Consider the following 24,234-nt stretch of genomic DNA (forward strand, 5'->3'; position numbering starts at 1 on the left):
TATTCGTCGTAATTCTCTCGTCAACTCGCGGTGAGACGGAGACTGGTCCACCAAGGTACAGTTCCAGAATAGTGGAGATACAGACTGGAGCAATTAGGGGAATTATTTTAGAGCTGAATTCCAGACATTTGGAACCCGTAGAAGTAAGTGCTACCTAAAATATTACTCATTTGTACCAAACGAGTGTAATGATAAAAATAAAACGCTAAATTCACCACAATACACACAACGATAGGATTACCATTGCTAGATGTATTAGTTATTAGAAATACTGCTAAATGCCTGAAATTTGATATCTATAGAAAAAAATACATGCAGATATATTCCTAATGAGTCATTTCATAGTGTTGAACATAAGATGGGTAGTTTAAATTTCTTAGTTCATAAATTACTCAGTTTTCCACTTACCAACGAAGGATAGGAAATAGAAATGAATTACATTAGGAATATAGCTGAGTGTAATGGATATGCTTTTTCATTAGTGAATAATATAATTAGAAAACGTAGGTATAAGTTTGCGATTTCTGAAAGTTCGACTTTTCAAATGGAGAAAGTTTTACATCTGTAGTAATGTTGTTTGAATATTATGTTTGAATATTATTTTTATTTTTTTGTTCTTTGACATTGTAAACATTTATAAATGTTTATATTAAACAATAAGACTGACAATATTATTTGTATAATTTTTTGTATTATCTTTTGTTTGTTTGTGTACCTTGTTTGTTTACTTTGCTTGTTGAGTTTACCTTTGTCTACAAATTGTAAACTTTTTGGAAAATAAAGGCATTTATTTATTTATTTATTTATAAAATGCGTAACAAATAGTGAAAAAAAACTTCCAAACCTAGATGCATTATTTTTCCTAAACGACCACTTGTGCGGTTTGAAATTTTGATGCAAAATCCGGCAATACCGCATAGAAGAAATGTATCAATTCAAGTTTTATCTCTTTTTAATACATTTGATTTTCTACTAAGCTGTCTTCATCACTGTCTTACTCGTTAAAATCCAGAACTTAATAACTTTATATAATTAGAATTTGTCTGTGTAATAATGCAGATATAAAAAAAATATTTGTACTTAATTGGGAACAAAAGTACGAATCTTATTTGACATTTGTCAAGAGTCAAAGTAAAAAAGTAGCTGTGGCAACATGGCGATGAGCATCCGTCAAATATTGTGATGACGTAGACGCCAACTTTTATTTATTTTTCTATATATTTTTTTTTTCTCCTGGCAGGTCTTTCGTGGTGTACCCTACGCAGCACCCCCTGTAGGTCCGCTGAGATTCCAGCCCCCTCAAGCACCCGTTTCCTGGCCAGGTACCAGGCTAGCTGATACTTTCGGAGCTGTCTGTCCCCAAAAGTACCCAGATATAACAAACAGGACTGCAGCCTTGCAGTTTATGCCCAAAGGGCGCTATCAGTATTTGAAGAAGCTGCTTCCGTTGCTGGCCAATCAGTCAGAGGACTGCCTGTTCCTGAACATATACGTCCCTGGAAGCGGTAAGCCTAGGGATTTTTTATTAAGCCTGGTTGAGACGGTCCAAGTATACTTGGACCAAATATACTTGATCAAGTATACTTGGACTAAATATACTTGGACCAAGTATTGGTCCAAGTCTATTAGGACCTAGTACTAGTCCAAGTTTATTTGGACCAAGTATACTTGCTGCCATTTAAATACACTTATATGGATGTTGCGTGCGTCTCACTTTTGCGCTATTTGTATGGTATCAAAAACAATATCAAAGTCGAGTAGAAAGGTTTCGTAGCATCCAAGTAAGTTGGCAGCTAGCCTACTTGACCAAAACGAAAACTAGCGTTTTTCAATATAATTTTTTTAACAATTTTGATAACTACTGATATTTATTGACAACGTAAAATAAAACAACTAATTATTGAGCCTACCCTACATCAATTTACACGTTTTGAATAAAATTAGAACGGCACTGATAAACCGGAATTTAAGTCGGCCATTTTGGTCCACTTTGCGGTCGACCCAAGACACAAAACGACAAATTATTAGTATATTTTTAGGGAATTTTGAAAAAATATTTTTACTGATGTCCTCTTATTTCAAGTAATTTAAAAATGCATGCAAATTGTCCATTATGGTGTATATTTTTTTCATAATAACCAATTACAGTTTAAATATATCGATTTAAAGAAGATAGGTTTTTTCTCTTTAAAAAAATCTGAAATTATTCGCTTACATCCCTTTTGCAATTTATCATCGGACCTAAGGAAAAATAGGTAAAGAAAGGTTTTCCTGGAAGAAATGGCGGATATTTTGAGTTTTATTCTGAAGAAAACGTACGTCCGGAGTGACAAATGGTTCCGTGCAGACACAGGTCTTAAGGGATGCGACATTAGTAGAGTAAAGTCGCCCTTAGATATTGCTCTCCTAGAAAACCGAGCCCGCAAAAAAATGACACACTCGAGGTCTGGCAGATTGCTTTTTTATTTTCTCTTTTACTACGCAGGAAAAAAAAATATTATTCTTAAAAAGAAAAAATAAAGTAGTCTAAAATAAGTGTAAAATATTTTCAGGGCTGGTAGATATTGATAAGAATCTAGTATATTTCCTTCCACGTCTCTGTAGCAATGAGCACAGTTTCTCATTTTATTTCATACGTTTGGCAACGTTTTTTACTGTTTTCTCTTTGTTCAGTACATTGTAAACCCATTGTACTCTTATTACATACGGAAATCTCAACCCAAAACTAACCTTTGCCAGCTCTTAGTTTAACCAAGTTAATTGTATTAAATTAAAAAAGTCACTTTGAAATTAGCAAACACATTCAATAAAAATTTTTAAACTGTTTTGACATTCTGTGATTTGGTCCCTATTTGTTTTGAATCTAGTGCCGTGAAATTTTGTCCGAAACATGTGTAACTAATAATTAATTAAGTCCGATAAAACGATAGAGTCAATAGAGCACAGAGCACGGTAAATTCTTCAGCGCTAATTGCATTCACCGGTAAGCGACAAAGTAACCAATTACCGCGTCCAAATAACTGACGGTTAGCTAATTAATCTGCCGCTAACTGGCACCAACAATTCGCCGATATTACTGATAATATTACGGCCAAGATAAATAAACTATAATTAGTTTACAGGTGATTAATCACGTTTAATTAAAGGGGGTGTTAATAGGTCGTAAACTTGTGCTACTGTTTGATATTTTGAACGGGATTATACAGGGCGAGTCCTAAATAAGTGCAAATATTTTCGGGGCTGGTAGATCTCGATGCAAAGATCATATATTTTTTCTTTACCGTTTTCGAATAAGTTCAAAATAACCGAGTTATTCGAAATTTATAACTCTGAGTACTACTAACTGCTACTAATACACAACCTAACCTAACCAATTTGTTTTGTGTAGTCTGTGGTCTGTTTTTGTTTGGATAACGAACAAAACGTTGGTTTTGTTCGTTATTCATATTGGGGATTTATTTTTTAATTAATGTTAACCGTTCGGCAACTCCTAGCATATGTATTTGTTTTACATAATCAAAATTGTCACTCTAAATTTTACATAACCAAATTGCCACTCAAAATCGCTGTCTTTTTTAGACAGATGTCACTTGTTTGGTCATTATTCAATTCATTATTTGAATTCTCAGAATGTGGTTAAAAAAAGTTTCATGTTAAAATAAAATTTTAATCAATCACAATTGTTTATCTCCATCATTTACCGGATTAATAATACACAAATTTCAGCTCAATTACAAACAATTCATTATTTATGGTAATTTATAGTAATTTTATTAAATTATACGAATATTCTCGTTGATTTTTGGTTTGAGATAAATATGACAGTGTCCTCCAATGAAAATGCGAGTTGCTAACTCTAAATTCTAAGTCTGAACTGGCAAATGAGCTAGATGCTTTACGTAGATCGTTTATTTAGAAGCTACAAACCTAAAAATCACCGTTTAAAGTTATTAATTAATTTAAAAAATTTTAGAGACTCTGTATAAGGTAGTATAATTTTTATTATTGTAATACAAAATCTAGTAAATAGAAAAACTTCAGTACAATATTTGGTTTACCAACCAAAAACCAAACCAAAAACTTTAAAGTATTAAAATTGTTACTGCATTTTTACAAAATTGTGAATATTTTAAAAAGAATAAGATTAAAGTGCGATAAACCTTAATTAAATTTACTACTATTTTAATCCGTAGAAACTAAAAATCTAATAATACACAGGATATTCCTTTTAAAAAAATGCAACTTTGATATTTTTTATTTGGGATATTCTGTACCTTTTGAAAATATTTTAAAATTGTAGCTTTAGTAGTCTTCCAACGATTCCATCATTAACACTTTCTAAAAATCTAATCATGGCTACAATTTGGCTACAGTACTCCGTGTCGAATGAAGTGAACAACCCTGTATATGAGATTTACATTACTCATTAAATGCTAGATTACAAATTTTGAAAAACTCACCTGTGGAAGCGTTTCACACAGTGTTATTTTAAGATTTATAAAATTTAAGATTACATAATATACGATGTTATGATTAACCTTTTCTTATTTAAAAATTTACAATTAAAAATTCTTTATATTGAAATACGAAATACTCTTTTTGAGTCTTGGAAGACATTAAAGTCTAATCAATTATAATAATTCAGTATCTGATATTTGGCTTTGACAAACCACTCAATTATACTAGGCGTAAACGTTACAGAATAATCTTTCAAACTAATTATTCTTACACATCTGCAATTCAATCCCCTGGGATTCAATTTCGTTGCTGTTTTGTTCCACTTGTGAACTTCTGTACGGAATTAACTGAAAACCACACATCGGCGCATACCGACACGCTGCTGTTATCTAAGATAATTCTGCTGACCGTAGTTTGGGTGGTAATAAACTAAGAAACATCTGTTACCAAAGTCCGACGCGTGGTAGAGTTTTTGCTTCATGTCCGTGTTGCGAAGTTAACCGTTATTTACTTAAATAATATGCTGGAAATACCGTTGTAAAATTTAACTATACGACTACTGTGGTATTGTAATCATTAAATCGATGGGAGAAAAAATTCAAGGCCGTGTCACACCACGCACTTGAAAGAGAATCCATTCCAAATAGAACAAAGAAGGAGTATAAAAAATACCTTCAGCGGCTGGAACAGAAAAATATTGTAGCAGGAGATGTTGATGAAACTATTCTCTTATAAATTTGTTATATGTAACATTAAATGATGTAAATAAATTAACAGAGTAGTTAGATGAGTGTCCATTTTCATTTTATATTATTATTCATAATTTCTATTGTATTTCATGGTTGTTATCTATAAAAGTTAGAGAGAGAATTGTGGCATCCTAATGTCCTAAAGGGTGTTATGACTCTGGTTAATGTAACCAAGACGATATAAGCTTATATTATTAATTCAGTAAGAAATAAAAGGCTATACCCTGTTTTTTTAATAGTAACGGCTTAGCTACGTTGAAACACCGGTTCCCATTAGAAGTTAAGCGACGTAAGGCGATACTGGTGGATGGACGGGTGACCGGTTCGAAACTGTTTCGTGCTTTTGTTCAAGGGAAAAGTGTGAAATCTATTGATACACACTGCTCATTCACGCCGGTTCGAGGCCGGATGAGATCGGATATCTCGTGAGTTAGAGTTGATTTAGACACTTCCTAAATCCATTTAGTAGTAGGCCTTTGACCATGATATGGCGGAAAACCGCGGTTCGGATTCCGTGTAAACAAAGTAGGCTCCGTCCAGATTAGCCCTGGCAGCAAAAAAGGAGACGTTAACTGAAACTTTACTTTACTTTTATTTTTAATCTATACTAATATATAAAATCCTTAAGTGACTGACACACTGATTAATCACGATCCTGCTCAAACCACTCAACGTAAGAAGCTCAACTTTGGCATACAGGTTGATTCTAGGGTGTAGAGATTCGATAAGAAGGGATTTTTCGAAATTCCAGTTCCAAGGGGGTAAAACGACCCCTCAAATATTACAATATTTTTTATTTAAAAAACTGCCAAGTTTCCGAAAAAACGCTTAAACACGTATTTTTATTTTGCTTTTTACATATTTTAAGATTTTCTAAAAATGTATACAGGATGTTTCGAAAAATCTGGTCAATGATAAATCACGATCCTGCTTAAAGCGCTTGACGTAAAAGCCGATTTTGGAAAACGAATTGACTTTTAGGGTGTAGAGGTTCGATAAGAAGGAGGATTTTTGAAACTCGAATTCTAAGGGGTGAAACCACCCCTCAAATATTAGAATATTTTTTATTTGAAAACCGGTGAGTTTTTGGAAAACTCTTAAACACGTATATTTTATTTTTGTTGTTTTTACATATTTTAAGATTTTCAAAAATTCATACAGGGTGTTTCTTAAAATATGACCATTGAGTAATCACGATTCTGCTTAAACTGCTTGACGTTTAAAGCTGATTTTTGGCAAACGGATTGACTGTGGGGTTGTGATTTTTCGAAATTCCAGTTCCAAGGGGGTCAAACGACCCCTCAAATATTACAATATTTGGTATTTAAAAAACGGTTAGTTTGTCGGGAAAACGCTTGGAAACGCACAATTTATTTTGTTTTTTTACATATTTTGAAATTTTTTAAAAATTCATACAAGGTGTTCCAAAAAGTTGGGTAATTGATTAATCACGATTCTGCTTAAACTGCTTGACGGAAAAAGCTTATTTTTGGCAAACGGATTTTTCGAAAATCAAATTCGAACGAGATGAAACTACCACTCAAATATTGCCAAGTTATATAATAATATCGCCATATCGTTTTTTCTTATGCTGACATAAATGTGAGAAAATTTTATCCAGTTTGTATGTTAATGGAAATGCTTGCTTTGCTTTATCATCACCATTAGAAATGATTAATTCAGCGCAAACGAAGTTGCGGGTACACGCTAGTTTAATATAAAGAATTCTCAATTGTAAAATTTTAACCAAGGAAAGGTAAATCATGACATCCTCTGTTATGTAATTCTTAATTGTATTAATCTGAACACCGTGTATATTTTAAGAAAGAAGAAGTTATATAAATAAATACGTCCTAATTTCAAAACTTTCTTTATATTTAGAACAAACAAAATAAAAGTCCAACATTCAATTCCTTTTAGGAAACTCAACGTAGAGTTTTACGCAAAACAAAAGTTATATAAAACACCCCACCAGTTCGTTTCATTTTTCAGAATATCCACAATTGTTCTGCAAATAAAACTCTAATTGGCTGTTTGCCAAAGAACTAAAGGGCTTTATACTTTGCTGGATACTTTTTCAGATTTTTTTATAATATTATGAGTTGAGTTTGAGTGAAAAGACTTAGAAATTATTTTATGTAGTTTTTGTTGCAGGTTATTCTTATGGAAATGACATTTTCTATTTTAAATCAAAGTCTGTGGAAAAAATATTTAAAGAAATTGCTGTGATCTAACGCTTAGTTATTGCGATATCAGGAATATAATTTGACGTTACGTTATATACTAAGACGTTTCTGTCGGATGTCATCAGCATTTTTCACCACCGTATCAAATCTCTGAAACCATTCTTTCTGTCATTTGCCATCGAAAAATACAGGCCCCCAAAGCATAGCTATAAACTGTCGGTATTTTTTTCACTGCTGTATCAGATAACGGCAAAATTGTCATCTGGGGAGCAGAAAATCTGAATGCTCTCTATCTAAACGAGCTAAAATAATGATAGTAGTGATGAGGCCGCAGTGTTGAGTTGACTAAAATCATCTTTATTATCACCTATCAATCTTTTTCTAATGATTGTGGCTACTAATAAATTTATTAATACATTTTATATCTTCAGATAGATAAAAATTGGCTCAAAAGTTTTCTTTTCTGTATTCCCAAACATTTCAATCAAAAGTGGATTACTCTGTACTAGTCCTAGATCATATATAGTTACGTGGATAAGTAAATTACTAAGGAAACTGTCGCAAACATAATGCTTATATTTGAACAATAAATTGAATATTTACTGTCATAAAAATTAAATTATGTAAAAAATACATTTAGCCACTCCGTTCGAATATCAATATTCTTAAGAAATCTAACCAGAAAGTATGCATGTGGCTTAATATAAATAAAATAACAACTGAATACTTTACTTGCCTTTGAAAAAATAATTCGGGGACCTTTGTATTAGAACTTTCACACACTAAACACTTTATAGTCATTTTTATGAGTATTTAGAAAGTCCAACGAAAAAAAAATAGAAATATAGTTGCCCAAACTTAAAATTAACTTCTCACTGAACACACTTGTATCCTTGGCTACATAAAAGCGGTCGATAGAAGAGTAATTAATACAATTTTTAAAATAAAAAACGCAAAAACAAGCATCGTTACATAATGGAAATAAGATTATGACAATATGATGACAATGAGAAGTTGGTTTCCATAACAATGTATAATTTGTACTTTCTAAACCGTATAAAATTGTGATTATTTTGGAAATACATCATCATCATCACCATCAACCAGCCTGAAGTGTCCACTGCTGGACGTAGGCCTCCAGAAATCCTTCCATCTTTCTCGGTCACGGCTACTTGGATCCAGTTTCCCTTAAATCTCTTCAAGTCATCTGACCATCTTGGAGGTCTGCCTCTGTTTCTGAGAGCATCTTGTCTTGGCCGCCATTTTAGTATTAGCTTGGTCCATCTATCATCCGTTCTTCTTGCCAGGTGGCCTGCCCAGTTCCATTTGAGTTTTTTAAGCAGATATATAGCATCTGTTATTTGTGTACACTGTTTTATAACTGTACTGGATATCTTGTCTCTTAGAGATACACCAAGCATTGCTCTTTCCATAGCTCGTTGGGCTACACGGATTTTTTCTATGGACTTTTTCGTCAGTGTAAGTGTCTCTGCGCCATATGTAACGCACTGATGGAACATCTTCCTCTTTAAGCACATTGGTAGATCTGATTTTAACAGATATCTTAGTTTGCCGAATGCTGCCCATGTTAGTCCTACTCTTCTTTGTATCTCGTGCGTCTGGTTATCGCGGCCAATTGTTATTTCGTGCCCCAGATATTTATATGAATATACTTGTTCTATATTTGCTCCGTCTACCGAGACATTTCCACTAATAACAAGATTAGTCATTAGTTTGGTTTTTGAATAATTTATGCATAGTCCAATTTGATCTGACGCCCGTTTAAGTGTTTCTAGCATATTTTGAGCTTCGTGTATTTTGTCTGTAATCAACTTTTCCAAGTCATCAACAAAACGTAGGTTATTGAACATTTTCCCGTTAACATTAATGCCCATTTCGTCCCAGTTTAGTCTTTTGTACATATATTCTAATAGTGCTATGAACAATTTGGGGGAAATTGTATCGCCTTGCCGTACTCCTCTTTTAATACGGAATTTATTTGTGTTTTCATGTAGTGATACAGATGCTTTTGCATGGTCGTATATATATTTTAAAGGTTAGTATAACGGGTGTCTATACGACATTCGGCTAGGGCCTTGAATAATTTTTGTTGATCGATAGAGTCGAATGCCTTTTCGTAGTCGACAAATATTAAAATAAAGGGAGGTTGTTATACTCAACACGTTTTTCTATTAGGGACTTCACCACCAACAGATGGTGATTTGTACCGAAGTTCGATCTAAACCCAGCCTGTTCTCTTGGTTGATATTGTTCTAGTTTTAGGGAGAGACGATTTGTGAGAGTTTTTGTGAATAATTTGTATGTGTGGCTCAGTAAACTAATAGGCCGATAGTTGGTAAGGTTTGTTTTGTCCCCTTTTTATGTAATAGGATTATATTGGCATTATCCCGTTCTGATGGCGTTCTTCCTTCGACAAGATATTTGTTGAATAATATTTGCAAAGCCTTGAGAACCTTTTCTCCTCCTTCTTTAATGGCTTCAATAGCCGGGATTGTCGTCACCGGGAGACCTATTATTTTTCATAAAGTTTAATGCCGCCGATATTTCATCTAAAGTAATATCTGGGATTTCTTTCATTTCTTTTTTCATTCATCACAGTTGGTATGGTACTATACGAGTTTCTAGGGTTTGGGTTGTCATATAACTGCTGGTAGAAATTTTCCGTAACACGCAGAATATCTGCTCTATTTGATGTTATCTGTCCTTCTGCATTTTGCAATTTATGAATTAGTGCTCTCCCTATGCTTGCCTCTTTTTTGAAAACCTTTGCCTCTTTTTAATCCTTGATTTCTCTCAATGAGTTGCGTTATTTTGTTGGTATTATGGGTTCTGATGTCTTTCCTTATCTCTTTTGATATCTTCTTGTTAAGTTTCCTATAATCATCTGAGTGTTTGTTTATAATAACTCTACGTTGCTTTATCAGATCTTAAGTGTTTTGGGTTAGTTTTCTGTTTCCCTGATTATCCTTTTTAGGACAATTTTCTTTAATAGCTTGCGTTAAAATAGTTACAATGTGATTATCTATATCTTCAATTTCCATATTTTCCATTCTTTCCAGATTTCCTAAATTTTCAGCTGCCATTGCTCTATATTCTTCTGGCTTTTCTGGTGTTACCCATTTTCTCGTGGTCCTTTTCCTTATCATTTTTCGTCGTTCAGATTTAAGGTTGAATTCAATTCTAGTTCGACCTATTCGGTGGTCACTTCCTATGGAGAATTCGCCCAATACTTGTACATCTCTAATTAGCCATTTTTTATTTTTATTAGTCATTTTTGGAAATACGTGTAACTTTTAATGCACATGGGCGAAAAGTAAGGTCCTCGAGAAAGACAAACCTATTGAACGTTTAATAAGTGCAACAAAGAAGGCTTGAAAATGGCATGTCGTGATGTTGGAGACATATTTTTCAATGCTAAACCTATGGCCTACAATTAAATTATGCACATTACTTCTTTTTTTTCACATTCTTCTGTATTTCTCTTTATTAACTATACATTTCTAAAAAAATTCTAAAATTGTAAAAATATATATATTATCTGGAAACAAAGTGGATATTTCTTTTAGTTTCAGCGCTAAATTATCCGAACCAAATTCGTTTAGGAGCACATAGCACAACTGTAAACCTCATAAATATTTATCGCGTTGCTTGCTTAAACAAATGAATGCGCCAAATCTGTTGTAGCAAACTGTATATTCATTTGCTGTGTCCGCCGCAATTAACAAAAGAAACGCGCCGATCAATAGGCACCAAGAAATTTATGCCAAATATGTTTCTATTATTTTTGCAATTTTGAACGTGTTTTAATATTCGAAAGTGTCTGAAAATACTCTAGATAATTTTATAAACAACAACGAATGTACTGGTCGTTTTGACTTCACTGACTTTTAATTTTCTTAACAAAGTTTTTAACAGGACACTGAAGATTCTGTAGGGAAAATGGGGAAACTCCAGAACACCTCATCACTGAGTACGCCGAGACGACAACCTTTCGCGCCATGAATTTGGTACGATTTATATCGGAGATGGAGAACTAACCTCTGTAAAACCGTCTCAGATACTGGCTTGTGTCCAAGTCCTGAGTCTGTATGATGAGTTATATCTTGAGGACACAATAGATATGTAAAGTCGCGGAGATTTACCCCCCTACCACACAGAAAACTGGGTTATTTTAATTTATTTGGGGAAAAGAATATTGTTTTATTTATTTATGGAATGGAAACGGAAGGAAGTGAATGGAAACAAATTAGACAAAGAAAAGATAATAAATTCTACCCAAAATAGTTCAACAAGGGATACAAGGAAATACAAAACAAATGATCTAGCTAGAAAAGGTGCGAACACTCTACTAACTTGACAAGAACTGTTCTGCGTCCCAAGTGGTAACCAGCGTTAAGAAGCTAAAGACTACAATCTAAATAGGAATCTTCCAGTGATGTGCTTCATCGAAATTATGGATTTACGACTGAGAAACCAAAGATTTTCTTTCTTTTAAGTAAGAACATTCTTCGATTATCAAGGGGTTTTTAACAAGTCTCCTCAATGAACACAAAAATGGGAAAACAAAAACATAAAAAAAAAAAAAAAAAACAACGGCGAATGCAGACTTATAGGGAAATGGGGAAACGCCAGAACACCTCATCACTAATTGTGCCGAGACTTTAAAACAGTCTCAGATACTCGCCTTTGTCAAAACTCCGAGATTGTATGATGAGTTATAACTCAAGAAAGAAAGACACAATAGATCTGTAAGGTCGCGGTGATTAACTCCCATACATTTTACATTTTATCTATATTTTGGTGAAATTTTATTCAATAATATTTTTTCAAACCCGTTCTAGATCGACAAATTATCTTAAACCTTTATCCTATAAAAATCTAGCAAAAATCACGACATTAAAAATCCCGTAAATCGGTTATGTGGCCCTGATATCATTGCATTCACATCAATATTTACATTTTTTTGTGATATTTTGTAAATATTACCATTATGAAGACAGCACTATTAGACTTCCAGTTATAGTACATAAACTACTTTTTTATGGTCAAAAATGTCATCGTTTCTTTCTTATAGTGGTACTGCAAAAGTTCTTTAGCTACTGTTTCTGTTATCTCAGAACTGTTTGAAATTGTGTGGAGTGATATTCTTTGTTTTTTCACCGTTGGGCTGCAAGAAGTATTAATCTTAAGATGACTGTGGTCAAATAACATTTAAACTAACTGCCTTCTTAAAAAATCTACCAGTTTTTTGATCCTACCACATTGCGAGTATCCCGAGGAGTATCCTTTGATCCAGTTCATAGTAATCTTGTTGAGAATAGTAGCCTCAATTAAGGCCATTCTCATGCATATATTTCATATCAATTAAACTTTTAGTTACGTAATCGAGGGTCAATTTATTGTTGCCAACCATGGACATATTCGGCGCCATGATGACTAATTGGAATTTAAATTTCGCGCTGAAGATTCAGGTGGTAGCTCTGCTGTAAAAAATGTCAAGTTGCGGCATTTATTTATTTATTTGTTGACATTGTCATTCGTTTTGACACTTTAGTTTTGTATTACGAGTTTTTGGTTTAAATAACTAGTATTGTGATACTTTGGGAGGTTCTCTTCCTTTTTGAGAACGCTTACGGATGCCGAGAGTTGCTTTGGTTCGGTACTCGGGCGCCAACCTCAAAGTTTATAGTGTTTGAGAGACCACTAGTGCCAGTACGGGTAGCTTTATACAGTGGAGATACCAGGGAGTGGTGAGATGAAAAGAAAATAAAACACACAATCAACCATAACGCAACATTAGGTCTTTGTTTAACAAATTACTTATGTGCAAAAGCAATCAAAGAAAGTTTACGTTCTCGAATTGTGTAACAATAATACAAAAACAAAATAAAATGTTTGTGAACCTCGCAAAGCAAAATTTACAATAACAACCGTGTACCTCTAGAGTTCTGATCGATTATTCCCAATACGCAACTCTCTGACTGACTCTATCACTCGAACTCAAGACGCATTCCCGAAGTGACGTTCCGTTAGACACGTTGACGCGAGTTCCAGATCGGCGTCGAAGTTAGCGGCGTCCCATTGGACACAGACACGTAGGTACCGGAGCAATACACTCTACCGTGACGCGACTCTCTAAACGGCGGCGACGTTGTTACAGGCGTCCCGATGGTCACAGCATCGTATTTATCGGAGCAGCGTCCTTTTTGACAGCGAAACACGGACCCCGGATCGGCGTCGGAGTTAAAAGCGTCCAGTTGGACACGGATGCGAGTCCCGGATCGATCTCGAAGTTAACAGCATCCCGTGACACACAAACGCGAGTCCTTGATCGACGTCGAAGTTAACAGCGTCCCGTGGCACACAGACGCGAGTCCTGGATCGACGTCGAAGTTAGCAGCGTCCCGTTGGATACAGACGCGAGTCCCGGAGTGACGTTGAAGTTATTCCCAGATTGACGTTGAATACAGACGCGAGTCCCGGATTGATGTTGAAGTTAGCGACGCCTCGGCGAGTTGTACGCCGTTCGGATAAGCGCAGCACGCACACACACAGCCCGGTCAGGACAGCCTCGAGATTTTGGCGAGATCCCGTCCAGCGTCACTGTCGCAGGGTGTCGTCCGGACGACACACCTAGAGAAAAGCGGGCGCGACAGAACCAGCCTCGGGAGTTGGACGAGATCCTGTTCAAGCACCATAAATATTCGTGACTCGTGCGTTTACTGAACCACTTTAGCTGTCCCTTAATAAAATCAATTAAATGATTAACCCTTAACTAGTTTTTCCCGAGAGGTACGTTATACCGGAGCAGTTGTCAGACTACCCTTAAGGGACATAGTTTCCGGCATCTGCCCTAGTACCCCGTATTCCTTCTTTCGCCTGGTCGGCAACTCTGTTAATAAAATAAATTAATTATTTGCCCTTAATTAGCTTTTCCCGAGAGGTACGTTATACCAGAGCAGTTGTCAGACTTAAGGGACATAGTTTCCGGCACCTGCTCTAGCACCACGTATTCTCTCTTTCGCCTGGTCGGCAACCTTCGCTCTCCCTTATCCCTAAAACGCGCCTAAGTGGAACAATAACCGCTAGTAATCATTAAAAGAATACGACCTACCTTCGAACACTTCGGCGGCTGGTGCTTACCTAGCGCAGTACGGCGGCGATCGGCGGCTGGCAGCTGGTCACTTGGCGGGGCACTCCGGACTCGAACTCACTGTTTCGCGTGCGACCACAAACTGTCGTTTTGAACTGCTGCAGCCAAGGTACTCGACTGGCGCTCCCCTCCACTCAACCTGCACTAGCAGAGTAGGGCGGGCGGCGCGAAAGGTTCGGTTTTTCGCATTAAACTATAGCGACCAAAACCGATCAAAACTCTCTTACAATATGGCAATTAAATATTTAACTTATTTAATTTAACAATCGGAACACTAATGAAGTTCATTACAATAATTATTTAACAATAAAATATATTGACTGTCATTATCAAAAGAAAATGAAGTACCTTTTATTCTAGTATAATATTAATTAACACAATATACAGGGTCTCCCAGGAATAAGTGCAGAAATTTTTATGAACTTCATTACAACTTTAAGCTTGAAAATCTTTACTAGCAGACCTTGCAGTCGAACATTGTTCTTTTTAGAACCACTTTTAGTGCGAAGTGTATAAAGATAGCTTAATAGCCGTAAAAAAATCATCGCAACTTTATTAGAATATTTTGAACGGGAAAGCAATAGTAATGGTCCTTTACGCCCCTTAAGTGCTGTTAAGAAGGTGAGTTTTGTTGATGTAAATAATAACTGTTTATATATTTCTAATTAATTTATTTTTGTTTCCTAGAATATTTTGATTAAAAGAAAATATATAAAAATGGACAACACAGTGCCAGTCAAGCTTAATCACGTGACTAAAAGTTTATTTGGTATGAACTGTATTCAGTCATTTTAAACCCTTTCGTATTATTAAAAGTTAATACATATATTTTCTGTAAGATCCTTTTAATATTAAGGATAGTAAAAAAACTACAAAATCTGCATGGAAATATCATCAAGCATTGAGGGAAAATAAAGTATGTGTCTAGACCTTTTTTTTGCAAGTTAAACAACTTATTAATAGTCCATAATTGCAATGTAAAATGTAGAATGTAGGGGAAGGACCTTAAGGATCTCTTGAGTCTCCCATTCTTGAATTATAATTCATCATACACTCTCAGGGCTCTCACAAAAGCAAGTATCTCAGACGGTTATACAGAGGTTGGTTTTACAACTCCGATACCAATCGTACCAAAGTTTATGGCACGAATAGTTGGGTTGTCGTCTCGGAGCATTCAGCGATGAGGTGTTCTGGTGTTTCACCATTTTCCCCACAGAATCTGTATGCGCCTTTATTTTTGAGCTTCAATATATTAAGGCGTTCATTGAGGAGGCAGTGTTCAGCCCGTAACAATCTAAAGTTATTCTTACTTAAATCAATGAAAATCTTTGATTTTTCTCGGTCGTAAGTCCTGAGAAATTTCTTCGCGTATCTTAGAAGATTCCCATTCCAGGTTACGAGATGGAGAGATGGGTGCTTGTGTTCCACTTTAAGTTGGTTTCCACTTGGAAAGCAGAATGGTTCTGTTTCAATTAGCGGAGTGTTTGTTTTTTTATTACCATTTCTCCTTTGGTGGACTGACACTCAGAGTAGGAGAACCTAAATTGTGCCTTTGTCTAATTTTTTCAGATTCTCGAGATATTTTACCAACTCTGAATTGAGATTGGAGAGAGTGGCGAAGTTTAAATACCTAGGCTGTTGGATTAACCAACATATCGATCCTTCATACGAAATTAGATGTCGCGTAGAACAAGCAAGAAATGCATTTCAGAAGTTTAAGCCGCTGCTCTGAAATAGTTTACTAAACATCAAAATAAGGGAGAAGTTAGTAATAATAAATAATCGTTTCCTTCCATTTCTTTTATTAGGAGTTCAATTTCCGAAGTCAAATTTTGACGAAAACATAACAAGTTGGCAACGCCGCTTCCCTCGCGCGTCTAATCCTCGTCGGTTTAATCTCGTTTTGTTCCTGGAATACTCCATCATCGTTTAATTTGGCCGAAACGAGGGTCGGGCGGACCTGGCTTGCTGGGGCCGCCGCGGTTTCGCCAGCTCTAACTCAATTTTATCGGATACTTGCAATAATTAAGAATGAATTATGCGGATGTGCGGTGCGGAAACGCGCCCTAGTAACGCTCATTCTCCCTTTTCGGGGAAAAACGAGGCGAAAGAGACGCGGAACGTGATTAAAAGGAATAGAGAATGGAGTTAAGATTAGGGTTTCGTAGTTTGAAATGATTATATTTAACGGTCTTGAGGAAAGTAAATGTTTAAAATTACATACAGAACAATCCTCTTGGAGATAATGGTGTATTTTGGGCGCAAGGGATATTGAAGCGATACATACAGCCTAGCTTACCAAAAAGTCAACCTCACCTTCACGTGATGCACCCTGTTTAACACAAACGAGGCTCCAAGCACAAAAACGAAACTTGCAATGTACCGAGCAATAATAATCTCCACCATGTTATATGGAAGCGAAACCTGGGTGCCGTATTAAAGACCATTAAAGCATTAAAATTAAACGCATTAAAGAAGTTGCAACAGAAACACCTTAGACAACTCTTAAGAATCAAATGGTTCCACCATGTCTCAAACTTATCGGTCCTTGAAAAAGCTAGCTGCGAGAGCGTTGAAGTCATGATTAGGAAATCCCGCTTAAGATTGGCTGGTCACGCATTCAGAATGCAAGAAAACTGCCTACAAAAATATCTGCTTTACGATGAGCTTTTAGACGGTAAGACAAAACCGGATGGACAACTGAAAAGGTACAAGGATATTTTTCACGTAAACTTAAAGGGGATAAACATGCAGAATGAGTGGGTACAAGAGAACGCAATGCAGAAGAATTGTAAACTCGCTTAACAGCAACATCCAAAACGTAAAGAGGCAACAAAGCAATGAGCTCTATGAATGTCCGGAGTGCGGAAGGGGGATACTTTTCCTAAAACATTATTTTTCGATCAGAATTATGTCTCCTAAATATTTTATTTTTTGACTCATATCAACACATGCCTTGGTTAATTCTTAAGAGTGAAACGAACTTGCCATAAACATTGTACAATGCTTTCAATTACCGTTACTTTTTGATGTTATTCTTTATAATGATGAGGTGGCTTTGGTGATTATTGTTGTGTACAATTGAATTTCGGATTGAATATAGTTCTTAGTGTCGAAGAGCAGTGCAAAAGTTATTAATCTTGTTGAAGATGGCTGAAATTATGAATATTTGCTTGTTCCATAAAGCAGAATGGGAAAACAAAACACAATCAGGGGTGGATGGGCCATATGGGAAAACGGAAAATACCCGGTAGGCCTGTGGAAAGATGGGCCGGTGGGCCGGTCCCGATCAGTGCTCAAAAAAGATTGGATTAGCAAAAATTAAATGGTTAATCTTCTAACTAAAGTGACGTAAGGTCCTTAGTGACTCCATAACTAACTAATCAATTTGCATTAGTGTAATTTACACCAGTTTGTAAAATAACTATAGTTAGTAGCAAACAATTGTCTTCCTCTGGGACACTTATAATTTTAATAATCATCTGTTGTTTTTTCGGTTTGAAAATTTTATTATACAAGGTGAGTCTATAAGTGCAAATATTTTCAGGGCTGGTATATCTCAATAAAATAAACATAATATATATTCTCTTTATCGAGTTTCAAATAAGTCCAATCGAATTATTAAGGTTTGGAAATTAAAAAAAATAGATTTATTTTTAAAAAAATTGCAGCCATCTCAATTTTTCGGTATTACTGCTGTAATATCAGAAATTAAGAAACTATACCGTGGGAAAATTGGCGGTGAACAAGTTCTAAAAAGTTTTCTAAAATATACAGGAAAATTTAAAAGAAAATGCTCGATTTTTAACAGCTTTTTTGCAAAAAAAACCCTCATAGACGTGTTCCTGGGGTCGAAACATACCACCCCTGAAAATATTTGCACTTATTTAAGACTCACCCTGTATAGTTTTACCCACTATTCTTTTATTAATAACTAATAAATATGACTGACTGGCAGCAAAAAAAAATGTCTTATTCAACTACTGTCAATCAATTCAACGTCTTATTCGACTGTAACATAGCATTACATCAGAACACATTTATATCCACTGCCTAGGTATTGCCTAGGTTTTTTTCGTTTGCGTCATGGCATTATCATACAAGATGGCAAATGTAGAAAAGTATAGAGGAAAAATAAGAACTATATAATAACCTAAAAAATGCTGTAGTTTTAATGGCGACCGCGGTTCATTCAGTTAAAACACGTGTACACGAGAAGGCTGCTGCTGTACCAGAAAAGAGAGAATTTCTTTCTATAATGTGTAAGAAAGTCCAAGGCTCGATGCTCGAGCTCCACCCAAAAAACTAAATAAAATGTATTTCACAGAGGATTGAGTCAGCCGAACTGAATGAATCAGGAAGTCTTAAATTTTCTCAAAATCGTGACTCAGAATCGTAGCCTATTCAAGATCAAATTACCGTTATCGATAATGGAAATAAAGCAGTAGAACCCTGTAAAACTGAGCCATTTTGTAATAAAAATTCAGATGTCCGACCCAATATTGGTCCCGAAAATTTTGATCGGGACAATTTAATTTTTTTTTAAACCGGAGGCAAAAGAGCTTTTTCGCACGAGCGAAAACACCCTTACTTATATATTAATAAATAAAATATGTTTCTTCGTTATGGTCATTTTGATTTTGTGGATTTGGGCCGGTTGTCTGTTTTTCCCGGGTCGGTTTCCACTTCCCCATCCACCGCTGAACACAATATATTTGCAGCAGTACGAATCGACGTCTACAGACAATTATAGCAGCCGGGGGAGATAATACAAAGTATTAGAGTATTTTTAACAAGTTTTTTGTTTGTTTGTATACTTGGTTATAACAGTTATTTTTTTAATATCCTTTGTTCTGTTGTGATATTAATATTTATTAAAACCAAGCCTGTATCGTTAATTTTTAACATTTTTTAAATTTTAATATAAAGTTCTAATCAGTATATCGATATGATATTACGATAATATTTACCAAAGCCACTTCGTGATATTAAAAACATTACATCAAAGTAATGATAGTTGAAAAAATTGTAAATTATTGGTGGCAAGTTCATTTCGCTTTTAAGCGAAATTTTGCATTGTGTTTTTTTTGCATCTGAGTGTATATCACTCATATGTAAAAGTTAATTTAATGGTCTTGTAACGTAAATATTAATCGTCCTTAATTAAATGTAGGTAAAAAAATATAAATAGATATTGAAGAACACAATTTCACACATTTAAAATTCTCCAATTAATGAAATTACACACATTCCAACAAACCGATTTCCCTCAAAAGCCATCCTACAAATTAGCCATTTCACTCAGGACTTGGCAGCAGTCAGTCGAACGAACAAGCCGAGTGACACTCCTGCGACACTGCTTCCAGGCAGTGGCGGGGGGTGGCTCCGTATATTAGGGGATATGCGGTGACTCATTCATCGAGCCTTGGACTTGACAGGATTGACCGCGATCAATTAGATGATTGGATTATATGGCCGCGCCGTCAACCGGACTGGCTATGTGTCGGAATGTCGTCGTATTAAGGGACGGATTGAGAGGGCAAGGGGGTAAGAGAAGGGGGGTTGAACACGGTCCGGCGACGTACATCACCGTGCGGACAATGGCCTAATTTGGTTTGGAAATGATAACTGCCTAATTATAAGTTTACGGCAGAGAGGTTTCGATGTTTGGAGACGCGGGCTAATGTTATTGTTAGGTATGTAATTGGTATAGGTATATAGATATGTAGATATGTAAAAGAGTTACTCCGTATTTTACGTACTATAGTGTTTTGAAAAGGTTTTAGAAATATAGCATTAATAATAACATTATTAACACTGATTATATGAATTTTATAATGCATTTCTTCTATACCAGGTTCGTTTCAAAATTGGCTTACCCCTATAACTTTTTTATTTTTTCACATACAAAAGCGAGATTCAATTGTTTTCGGTCACTTTATGTTTCACCGGAAATGACTACAACTTGTGATTTTTAAATGGGACTTTCGGTATTTTTTACTTTTTTCTATAGCAACTGTTAAAATTGCCTTATATCTATCAAAAATAGTAGATAAAATAGTACTTTAATCGCAAGGGTAGATTAAATGATACTTTAACAGCGAGGATAGGTTAAAAACTTTATTTCTTCTCGCACGTTTTTTAATTGCTTCCATTTTTGAAAACTTTTGTATTCCTTTTCGTAAGTTATTCGGGATTTAAATGGAAGTAGTTTGGATATGGCCTTTGTCGCCTCAGCTTGAATATCTGTTGGTAATTTACTTATTTCGTTTTGAGCCATTTCTGGCTCCAATGCAATCAGCAATCGACACGAAAGAGAATTCAAAAATATTAACCATAGATAAATGCAACAAGTTTAGATTGGAAAGCCCGTAAAAATTTTAGGTCGCGAAATTATTTTGGGTCGCGACCGTTATACGCGATCTGGCGCTGCTATAACGGTCGCTAAGAACAACGGCGAACAAAAACAGAAATAATTTTCTCTTGTCAAAGTCAGAATCTTCAAATATCATAATAATCTTTCAAAATCTAAACCGCTCTCATTAAAGAAATTCCGAAAAGTGTTTATAGCGTCCATTTTCAAAGTAATATTGCTATCTTGTGAGTTTAATTCAAGTTTTATTTACTCCAGCCGATGATAATTGTGAAAAAGTGGCATTAAAGACTTAAAAAGCTGAGCTGTGAACTGTGAACTGCAAAAACCATCGTGGATCGTAGCATAACGTCGGTTTCCAATGTTTCATAGGTATTTCATACATGCGTCCTTATATAAAATAAAGTTTCTTGTATGCAACACATTGTATTTTATTTATAAAATTAAACGAAAATAATAATAAATTTGAATAAACAATATTTGGCGATATAATTCCGGAAAAAGCCGAACCGCTCCGAAATTTTTAAAAGTTTTGGGTCGCGACCGTTGCAAGATAAGCGCCGAATAGTGTTTACATTGTCCTTATGGGCACTTTCCAATCTAAACTTGTTTCATTTATCTATGATATTAACTCAAAACTGACAATTAAAGAAACAGCTTTATTTATTTGTCAAATTACATAGAAACCAACGCCAACCCAGCACAATATTTTTTCTACTCGTAATAAATTCCTTGAAATAATAATTTCTCAATATTTTTTAAAACGTAATGGAAAAAAATATTGTTTTATACACGACGATAAAATTGCATTATCGTCTCCCGAAATTAATAATAATTAAAAAAATAATTTTTAATTATCTTTTCGGTCGACGATATAAAACCATTTTATCGTCTTGTATAAAAAATAACTATTATTCGATATTCGATATAAAATGACACTCTGAATAAAATAAGGGCTATCTGAAAGTATTTTTAGATTTTCAAATTAGCTGATAATTTGTGAGATACAGAGGCCAACTTAATTTTTTTAAATAATAAAGTGGCTATGAGAAGGTGCAATTAGTTTTTTGATTTTCTTTAAAGTAACGACAGGAAAAAATAAAATTGATTTTCAAAAAAAAACCGTTTTTTCCAAAAAACTCAGTAATCCTTGAAATTTTAAAACTTTTTTGATGGCATCTTGGTGAACGTCATAAAGCGCAACTTTGCCCCAATTTAACCATGTTCGTATCTATTACGGTTACCGAGATACCAATGCTCGTACCTCAAATTTGTAGCACCCTGTATACCAAATCTGTTTTTTTTATCTAAAAAATTAAGAAAGTTATAGGGATGAGCCACTTTTGAGACGCATCCAGTATATTAATCGAAATAAGCCCAAAATATTTTGGGTCATATTTTGATATAAATTAAACTATATGTTCCAGAAGAAGTTTGAACCGTTCAAAACTTGTTCTTCTTTATTATTTTAAACTATATCGACGTGATTTTGTGTTTGAAGTTGGGATAACTGGAGCGAAAATTCGCTCGAGTCCTCGTTTATTGAAATAACCGACATCGCTCGATTATGAACGAGCGATGCAAGTGACGAGTTACAAGCGACGAACGTAAGCTATCCTAGAATTAAATGAATTTATAAGACGCCGTATATATATATTTATCCGTTGCGTATCTGAGAGACAACATTTTACGACCTACAATGACAATGCTTTGGAATAAACTAAATCAAGCGATCAAGCGAATCGCTCGTTGCTTGCTACTTGCCATTCATCACCGAAAGAATATGTGGTCTGCGCATGCAACTTACTGCTTGACGCTTGGCGTTAACGAGTACTTACAACAAGTGACGGGCGAACAACCGTATTTTTAAATACGAGTGTTATTTCGCTCGTGCGATCACTCGGTTATTGCAATCGCTTGAAACTGGAGTACTCGATTATTGAAATTAATCAGTTATTCCCATCACTAGTTTGAATACTAAGGGCTGGCAAAGGTTAGTATTGGGTCGAGATTTCCGTATGTAAGAACAGTACAATGCGTTTATAATGTACTGAACAAAGAGAGAACAGTAAACACGTTGCCGAACGTACGAAATAAACCGAGAAACTGTGCACATCGCTAAGGAGACGTGGAAGGGGATATAGCAGATTTGTCGCAGTTGACCGGTCGACCCAAGACCCAATCAGTACCTCTGTCAGTACTTAAAGTTCTAGGGAAAGGTGTACATCATGCGTTCAGCTTCACGATTTAATTACGTCTCGTGATACTTTATTTGTTTATTTATTAAAGAGTCGTTGTATTTTTCCTTATAGCTTGAATTTTTTTAAGTGCAAGCGAGAAACACTTGCATTTTTGGTAAAAATAAGTGGAATTGAGTTGGTGTTCGATAGTGGTCGTGCTATTAGAATTCTGAATTCAAAAATCGATATCTCAAAATCTATTAGAAATAATTGATTGTAGTTTTTTCAAAAACTTTCTTAATATTTCTACTGTATTTTCTTCGTAGACAGTATGTGAAAATCTTTATCAATAAAAAAATTACACGATTGCTGAAAATTGCTATCCTCTAAAAGTAAATAGATGGGTTGTTTACAATTTTTGAATGGGAAAAAACAACCTTATCGAATATTTCTTATGCAAACATATTGTAAAATATCCGATCTTGAAAATAAATAAAAGTTTTAATATCTAAAATGTTTCTTCAGTTATGGCTATGTGTTAAAAAGTTGAGTTATTAAATTATCGCGATTACTGACGTTTTCTCGTTATAAAAAAAATTACACCCTAACGATATCCTTATAATTCCATTTCAGATGCTCAGAAACATGTCTAATGATTTTATCTAGTTATCTTTTCGAAAAAAAGTCTTTTAAAAATAAGCGGTTTGCCATTGTGATTTTACTGTGCCGCAACAGCACACCGACTCAATAAGATCCCTATGCGATTTACTTCCACACAAGTAAATGCCGACCCAAAAGTAACAGTTTCCAGCACGGTATACAGTTAAAACTAAGCGAACCCAAAAATTCGATTTAAAATTGCTCTTTACCATAAGTTTCCAAAGAATCCCCACCCATTTCTAATTCGAAGCAACAAAGATTAACCGCGTCGCCTCTAATTCTCGCACGCGAAAAGTGGGTCTGGCAAAACTGAATCTAAACAAGGAAAAGTCGTAAAATTTTAAGCGCTACATAATTGTTCGTGCGGCTTTCTTAATCACCTCCAAACCGGAGCGGCAACTTTGCCCGGCGCGAAAGTCGTGGCATTTACAACTCGCAACTTCGGCGGGGGGTT

The 24,234-nt window shown here is 35.1% G+C and overlaps 1 protein-coding gene across 1 annotated transcript; it reads left to right on the top strand.

Annotated features, from left to right (window-relative positions):
* Nucleotides 1-17: 17 nt before the first annotated feature.
* Nucleotides 18-1,636, top strand: LOC115885852 (neuroligin-2-like; the record flags this gene model as incomplete). The annotated part of the gene is made up of 2 exons (XM_030904875.1): nucleotides 18-143; nucleotides 1,241-1,636. Coding segments are annotated over 2 exons (522 nt in total), but the record flags the coding sequence as incomplete, so codon positions are not given.
* Nucleotides 1,637-24,234: the final 22,598 nt, after the last annotated feature.

Source organism: Sitophilus oryzae, unplaced genomic scaffold (genome assembly GCF_002938485.1).
Source record: "Sitophilus oryzae breed Bouriz unplaced genomic scaffold, Soryzae_2.0 scaffold_435_pilon_pilon, whole genome shotgun sequence".
Lineage (NCBI taxonomy): Eukaryota > Metazoa > Arthropoda > Insecta > Coleoptera > Curculionidae > Sitophilus > Sitophilus oryzae.